The sequence below is a fragment of the Anopheles marshallii genome, chromosome 3 (genome assembly GCF_943734725.1).
Source record: "Anopheles marshallii chromosome 3, idAnoMarsDA_429_01, whole genome shotgun sequence".
In the NCBI taxonomy this organism is placed as follows: Eukaryota; Metazoa; Arthropoda; class Insecta; order Diptera; family Culicidae; genus Anopheles; species Anopheles marshallii.
The window spans coordinates 61829364-61837774 of record NC_071327.1 but is presented as its reverse complement, the minus strand read 5'-3'; the positions used below and the strand labels follow the sequence as shown (position 1 = coordinate 61837774).

Here is an 8411-nt window from a genome sequence, read left to right as displayed (position 1 = left end):
GTTTGCGATAACACTACATAGTAGGGAAGGGAGTGTGTATTGCGTTGTTATCCACACCAGACCAGACTAAGCTATCAATCTTTCAATAAAGCTTGATGAAATCTTGCGCTTTCCGCTTAGATCCGGCCCAGGACCAATGTGTCTGGCCGTTGAAGTTATTGCCGGTGTGGGAGGTTCGACCGATACGACACTTCCAGGACAAGAACACCTTTCCAGCTCTCCCCAGCAAAAGCTACCCCGCTTGTGGCTCGAACGCTCTCACCCCTAAGACCACTTTGAGCTGTTGTCCATATCGGCATACCACATTACCGACCGAAGTCATACACCAATCGCGATTGAATCCATTATTTGGCGACTGAGCCTGTAAGCTGATGCTGACGGAAACCGTACCAAAAGGGGGGGGTGGCAAAAAGGAATGTTCGGTGCGACTTGGCACTACGCGCCCGGTTGTTTGGATCAGCAGAACAGCAACAGTCCTACGCATGTACCTACCTTCCAGCAGCCAGCCCACATTCAGTTGACCCTGGGTAGAGTGCCTCCGGGTTTGGATGGCGCGAGCATTGCCAGCGGTATTACGGTTACATTCTCAATGCACTCATGCGCTCCATGTTGAGAACGTCCAGAATGTCTACGACTTTGGCAATTGGTTTTTGTCGACCAACTATTCCAAATAGCAAGGCAAGATCTAATTTTTGTACGTGGACTTCTTTTGCCAGGACAATCGACACCAAACGGGATTTCGTCGGCGGCAAGCTCTCGGCACTCGGTGGCCCGCCATTGATCCCGTTCGCTGACAGATGCTGACGTAAGTGATGCCGTCGTAGAGGCGAGTTCAGTTTGCTCTTGCTCCCGGCAAAAAAAGCTAAAGGGGAAGATCGAATAAAGTTCAACGAAACTGTCAGCTCGTATTCCAGAATCCATTCACTGATGACCAATTTCGGCACTCCATTTACTGCGCGGTGTGTACAATTCCTGGATCAAAATCATCGGATCGTTCTACCACTGGTGCGCCAGTCTTTCTCTCACAATGATTATTTTCCAACGCCAACGGACTGTGTTTGGGGTGACGTGGGCGCCAACGAGCCACCATTTATGGAAACCTTGCCGCAGTGTCACTGTCATGGTCGTTGAACGAGCAGAATGTGCGCAGTGTATTTTTTGTGGTGGGCTCACAAATGGCCAATCCTGTGCTAATTATCAGCTCTACCGTTCGAGAGCAATGAACGGGAGGGTGCATTCTTTTACGCTTAGGAGTTTCATGGTGGCCAAAAATGTAGATGCTGACTAAGGGGCATTGATTGCTTCGTCAAATAAACCGATTATCAGTTGCAGATTGATGCACGGATGGGAAAGACGCATGAGTGAAGTTGGATGTGCAGTTTTCCTTATAAGTAGTCTGTTGCTTTTGACACTCCTGATTTCAGTCATGTCAAACCCAAGCTAGCAATCCGTTTTGATTTTGTAGCAAGCATTCACTTGAATCCGGGCTTAAGGATGTTTTCGGACCCAACCTTACACCAAATTACCAACCCGTTTTTGAAGGCTTTCCGTTGCTATCACTTTTATTAGGTTTCGTAACGTTAAAGATATCAATATAGGATTTAATGTTGCGCTCCTTTCCGTACCTTTTCAATACTGTTACCATTTCTCGCTTCGCACACTTGATTACATGCAGCTTCCATAGCATTTTCTTACTTTAATTTTAAAAAGAGATAATCACTTGGGGAGCACTGTTAAAAGGCAGTAGTTTGCTGTTATTTAACATGGTCTTGCGAGTGTTGCACGTTTCACCGACCAGTTGAGTATTTTTAGCGGAAGTATATCGTTGTGGTCAAGCCAGTGCTGGCCTGTCTCGGTGACGTCCAGCGTCGGGCTGATCCCGTCCCCGTTACGAACCGTAGAACCACTTGAAGTCGAATCCTTTCAAACCCGCCTGCTTTTCCGTTTCCTCTCGTGGCGTTTCCTCGGGGGTAACCTTCTCAAACTTGATGTGTGGCTGGAACCCGAACTCATTCGCCTTATAGCTCACACCCCGCCGAATGCCGTCACGACCGATCGCGTAGTAGCCGCCCTCCTTATTACCCTGCCGATCACCCTGCTCGTGATGGCCGTGATACCCAGCGGTGTAGTTGAACCGGTAGAGCAGCCCGTTTAGGATGTGCTGGATCATATTGGCGGTGTGCATCTCAATCAGCTTCATGGGATCGTCCTTATCGTTCCTGGCGGTGGTTCTGTCATCCTTGTCGGGTCTGTCTGATCGTGAATGGGTTTGGGTGTGTGGTTCTAAAACAAATAAGCAAAAGAGTAAAAAAGAGAGAAAATAATAGGAGCTCGAATTTGTAGCATGAAAAAGAACTGCAAATGATGAATTTAAAATGAATGTCGACTTGGTCGACAATAGATTTGAGAAGGCGTGAAGCACATTGCATACCTTTGGGCGTTTTTCGTTCCAAGCTTGCCTGCTCGTTCGATTTGATGCCCGCTTTCGTGGGTTGATTCCGATCACCTGCGTTCGCGTTGGTAGTTGCTGTCCCATTCGAGCCACCACCTGTTTTCGGACGACCCGGCGCATCTTTGTCGGATTTTGCCACCAGCTTTTGTGGCACATCTTGCGGTGTTTCGGTTCCGCTCACCGTAGCCAAGGTCGTGGTCGTCACCGAACCGGGCATAGTTTTACCGCCCACCGGCTCAAGGTCGTTCTTATTGACGATTTTGAACGGTGGTACGTACAGCGTGCTAGTTTCGGGCAGCGGTGGTTGCGTTGAGGGCATCGGCGGTTCGGGAATTTTGCATCCCGAGCAGGCCGCCAGGTTGGAGGGTTTCGGTGTGGTGAGCGGAACGATCGATTTGGCGGTGGTGATTATGCGAAATGGTTGCGGTGTCGTCGATGCCGTCGTCGGTGCGGCCGTGGTGGTGGTGGTGGTTGCTGGGAGTGGTGGAGGTGCCGGAGGCGGTGTCGTTGGGCCTAGTTTATAGTTCTTCATGCTGACAATCTTAAAGTTACCGTCCTCGTCGGTGGCATACACCGTGACATGGTAGACATTATCGGCGGTAATGAACCCGAACTCGCCCATAATGATGCCATTTTTATCTGCAGGATGGGATAAGGGTAAAGGTGGTAGATCGGCAATCAACATGGGAGCGAACGGGTCCGCCAAAAGCTAGAGTTCAGCACGGGCGAACAAAACACAAACCTTTGGATTCCTTCCTGTGCTGGTGTCCTTCGATGTTAAAGCCAAACTCGTACGGACGTATGGGACCATCGTAGTATTTGGATGCGGCCCGCACCATCGTTAAGAGCAGCAGGATGATTATCTGAAATAAAAAGCATTGATAGACTGTAGTGGCCAGTTATGGTGAGTCCGTATGAGGATGCGCTGCTTGGCTGTAGTCATCACATTCTTGTCCTGCCATCTAAGGCAGAACGAATGGCGAATCTTTATCAACTTTATCGCGCACGACACCGGCGGGTCTAGGAAATGATTTGTTTGGAAAGAAGTTTTTGTTTTTTGTCCATTTTCCAGACAAGTGCGTCATTCCATTTGTTCCCACTGTGAGTCACTTTTCGTCCCGTCCCGAAGTTTCCGATAGCCATTCCGGTCGAACGATAAAGCGCAAATGTTAATGTGCGTTAGAAATTGGCCATTTAGTTCGGAAAGTCTTAAGTTCGGCTAAAAATGACGCGAACATCTTCATTGATGCCCGATGCAGCAGGGGAACGATCGCCTATCCGGCAAGCATTGGTGGTTTGGCTCGTTTTGTAATGCAATGTTGTTTTTTTTGCGTTGATAAAATTATCTTCCAAACGACCATCGGCCGATTGTTATTCGATCGGGTTAAGGTTGACCCCGCGGGGTGGTCGGGATACCAATAAAAGTTTATCGATTTATAGCCGTGAGACATTCGGTGAAGAAGTCACTCGAAATTCCAACTGGCAAAGAACGTTTTTTTTGTTGACGTGGGTTGAAAAGTTCATAAAGATCCCACCCGCTGAACCCCACCCACCCCTCCTCCTTCCTCCCCAGCCATCCGTTTCTGCCGATATGAGATAGCGCGATCACGATCGATCGACGGTGACATAAGCAATGGTGGTATGTTTGGGTGTTGTCCACTCCCCCCCCCCCCCTTAGGGGGTGGGGGTAGTCCACAGGTGGGACAAGCGTGAACAGTGAGTCACATGGGTTCGGAATGGGGTGCAAAGCGTGGTAATCTTGTGTTGAATATGTATTACACATAAATCTTTCGGTAGTTTTGCGAAGGCATGTTAACCCGTGCCTTTACCCGTTCGGTAATGTTTGCTGATCCGATGGGATGGCCGCGTTAATGCGTTTATGTAGATCGATTAGCCGGGAATTATGGTTTTGGTGATGAATTTTAGTGTCATTAGAACTAACGCTACTGTTATCGTGCGTGCTTGTGTCAATCTGTCAAATGGTTTATTCATTCAAATTAAGGTTAATCCTATCTCATAATTTAATTTGATGGTTTGGAGCTCGGTGCCTTTGAGAAATAGTTTTTTTCTGAGCAATATTGGTTGAAGTTGGCGTGGTAAAATTGGACTTTAATGGACTTTTTTTTTAATATAATTGTAAACAAATAATATGAATTAAATTATATAGGTATGAAAGGTGAATAAATGAAAGGTATGAATTTAAATATTAACACAAGAGTAACTCAATTTCAGAAGGAAAAAGGCATCCCAATTTTCTGGTCAAATAATAATTTTCAATTTAATTTTTATAGCTAATTAACGAGATGTGGCATTTAATGGTGTTAATAATCCCATCGCAATCGTTAAACATAAGCTATAAATTTTAACGACACGAATGCTGTTCCTATCGACACTACATCCGCCTTCCATCGTTCTTCGTCACGCGCCGTCAGCTTGATGCAAAAGTCCTTAAGCTTAACAAAAAAAATGCTTGATAGCAACACTGAGTGGCGCATTCTTCATGAGTATAGAATAGTACTTGATCTGGCGTGTAAAAGAAATCACGACACGTACGATTCTAACCGTGCGCGATGCGACCGTCCAAACCAAAAAAAAAAAACCCACCCCAACCGATGCTGCAGCCTCACCCTTGAACGATCGCTCGGTGCTGGTTTTGAATAATTAACCCCTAACGAGCAGCCGCGACACCGATGTCACTGCATCCGAACGCGAAGGTGTCGATGATGGACGCGATCATCGGCTTCGCAGCGTATCGGCCGGTTCGATGAAAGGTAAGAACAGGGCGATCAGATACACCGCAACGGCATGGAAGGTTTCTCTTCACGCTCCCGGTGGAACAATGTTGTGGAAAACGGTCCTCCGAAACTTCGGCTTAGAAAACAGATGCAATCACAACCACACACACACAGCGATGTTTGAATAGCTGCATCACCGGTGGGGGGGGGGGGGGGGGGGGGGGGAGGTGGGCAACAGAAAAAAATGAAGGTGTTCGGTGCTGATATTTATGTGCATATGCTAAACACGATCTTGAGCAAGGGAAAAGACGATCGATCGTGTTGATATGATCGCGAATTGATGAATGGAACGGCGCTAGGTCGCGATTGCATTTCGCGAACCGGGGTGAAGATGACATTTCACATCACCAAGGGCCCGTTGTCGTTGTTTTTGTTTCTTTTTTGAGTAGGGCAGATAAAGGCCACCTTATGCCACGCGACCTTACGATCGGTGGATTTATCAGCTGTTTGATGCGACAACAGCGATATCCTTAGTGCATTGTTGCAACATTGTCACTACCGCGGGTAGGGCATCATGTTTGGCGAACGATAAAATTCGTGTAAGGTCAGGCAGTTGGGTAAACGTTATCAATGGAACTAGGTGTAAAGGGTGCGAAGTACGGGCAGCTAATTCCAAGTCGACACATGCAGCGCGCGTGGTGTTTGTTTGATAATTCGTTGATCAAACAAGTCCCTGTGCTCTGATTTTCACTCTTGCTGGCTGTTTGTTGTGCCTTGCAAATGCATTTGCGCTGTACGTACTCTATTTTTTATTGCAGATAAGAATTGTGTAACACTTTAAACTCCTTAAATGTTGCGTTAAGAGACTCGTTAACTCATTATTAAGAGATTATTGAGCTTACATTCTTTAAGAAATCGCTTCTGGAGTTGATAAACTAAATTATGCAAAGCTCAATATTATTGCAGACAGGGACGATGTTCAACGGTTGCTTGCGAATGTTGTTGTTTTTCGCAAACCAACACAAATAACACGCGTAGATGGGAAGTGAAAAAATCATAAAAATTACCGCATGATGCAATCACAGCTAGTCCACCGGGTGAAGACCGGGCTGGTTGACAAATATTTGCCCCATTCTGACAATCCCTGCTTCTTCGTACGGTAGCAGCGCAACAGCAGATGGTGGCTACGGTATGTAAAATTTGAGCTTGTTTTGCATGAAATTAAACTGCTATAATTTATGTACTTCGTACGTGTGGTTGGAAACTGTCACATTCATTAGTTAAAAAATGGAAAACAACATTTATTTCCCACCAATTTGGCCACAAACTGCACTGTACTCTATTTGCTCAATCTGTTTGTGCCGTTCTCTCGCTACACCCGGATGTGTATGGGGCATCTGTTTCGCGCCCAGCAGCGGAAGGTTTCGTTTTCATTGCAACCGATCGCACAGGGTTGACGATCGGCGAAGATAATCTCATCATGACACGGTTTACCATGGCTGGTCCGAATTGGTCCCCATGGGGGAGTCGTGTGTAGATGAAGAATAATGTTGTTTACAGGTGCAAATTGTAGTTTATGTAAATTTGTTTACTACCCACCCCGATCACACCCCCCTCAAAAATCAGATGGTGTCAAAATGGACCATTGAGATGTTGGAATTGTGCACAAAAGGATGAAGCATCGTGGGCAGCGTTTGATACGCGTTTTATGAGCGATTGAATTGCGTGTTGGCGTCTTCCTAAATAGCAGACATCGAGTGTCGTTGCCGGAGGGTTTTTGGTAGAACAAACAGTATCGCCATTGTACCGCCATCGAAGGGATCATAAAAATCATATGCGGTGCCCAAATTTGGACACGTGTTGTATGTTGAGTTTAACGACTGATAACACCAGATGATCGTGGTTTTTTGTCGTTCTTTTCAACCATGTCATTAAAACTACATAATTTTTTTTAATTTTTGAAGCTTGATTGGGTCCAACCGTGGCTAAGTTATTGTTATTTTTTCTAATAAATTATTTTTTTAAACCAATTAAACTTCTTACCAACACCCTGGTTTCCATTTTCGAACACTTTTTTCAACTATTTCACGACTGTTATTCACTTCTCTTTAATCTCACTTTCTCCTTTTTTGTATCGTAACTGTCCCGCCTTGTCTTGTTAGTATATTTTCCCTTAATTCGTTCCGCTAGCACTTGACCACAAGCGACAAGTCATTATCAGCTATCACAGCACTAATTCGTCGCGTTTCGATGTATGCCACACTTGCCGCCACTAAGCATGCACTAATCATCCAAGCAATCACGCTGATCGCTTCATAACCCTAGCGACCAACCGGTACGATAAGAGCAGCTGCAAACTGTTTCGATAGCCGCACAGGTGTGACCTGTTACCCTGACGACGGTCCAGAACGTATTAGTCGGATGCAATGTTCGGCAGTTCTCGACAACTCGTGTCGCATCTTTTGGGTTCGCGATGGCGCTGAAAAGCCACAACCCCCCCATGGCATCATGTTTCGATCGACCGGATTGATGTTGGGCTCATCTTTGCCGCACCTCGCCGTATACTTTTCCGAGCACGATTGTAAGATGTGTGTGTGTGTGTGCGTTTTTTGCGCGAGTTTCATGACGTCTGATGAGTATGAGTGGTGAGGATAGTGACGCGACTAGGAAAGGGATAATTTCATATCGGATAATCAGGAAGAGATCTATGAGTTGATGAGGATTAACATGTTTCATTATTAAATAAAAAATCAATGATACATATTAATTTATTGAAAAAGAAGCATATCGAGTTCCAATTAAAATTCCAATTTGACTTACTTTTATTGATAATTCATCGAAATAAAATGTTTGTTTAATTTCTTAAATATGTTTTTAATTTTTAATTTATGCTGTCATATGTTCGAATAATCACTACACATCCATCTTATTAGGTAAGCCCACCACCGGTCATGCTTTCGATGTACATTTATGTGATGAAACCAATTAAATTGTTTCTCGGCAATAACTTTCCGTGTGTTGCTCGCTTCCTAGAAGTCGACGATTCCCCTAGAATTCCCAGCCAGAGGTGTTAAAATGCACCTTTTCCACATTGTTCCGAGGTGCAATCGTGACAAATGGCGCTAAAACCATCGTAAAGATGCGCCTCCCTGCAACGCCCGCGGACCGATTTCGGAAGTGTTCTGCCGGCAGGCATGCTACGCTCCGAGTCAGCGGTATTCACA

The 8411-nt window shown here is 45.7% G+C and overlaps 1 protein-coding gene across 1 annotated transcript; it reads right to left on the bottom strand.

The window, feature by feature from the left end:
- Positions 1-1888: 1888 nt before the first annotated feature.
- Positions 1889-7248, bottom strand: LOC128714772 (protein lethal(3)malignant blood neoplasm 1). The gene is made up of 4 exons (XM_053809653.1): positions 7231-7248; positions 3195-3315; positions 2432-3091; positions 1889-2283 (listed from the first exon to the last, which is right to left on the bottom strand). Exons 1-4 carry the CDS (start codon positions 7246-7248, stop codon positions 1889-1891), a joined length of 1194 nt encoding a protein of 397 aa, XP_053665628.1.
- Positions 7249-8411: the final 1163 nt, after the last annotated feature.

Excerpts from the sequence above, each read along its gene's own strand:
- LOC128714772 (XM_053809653.1), bottom strand. Across the intron at positions 3,092-3,194 it reads GCACAGGAAGGAATCCAAAG|ATAAAAATGGCATCATTATG; the intron begins GTTTGTGTTTTG and ends CCCATCCTGCAG. Across the intron at positions 2,284-2,431 it reads GGAACGAAAAACGCCCAAAG|AACCACACACCCAAACCCAT; the intron begins GTATGCAATGTG and ends TATTTGTTTTAG.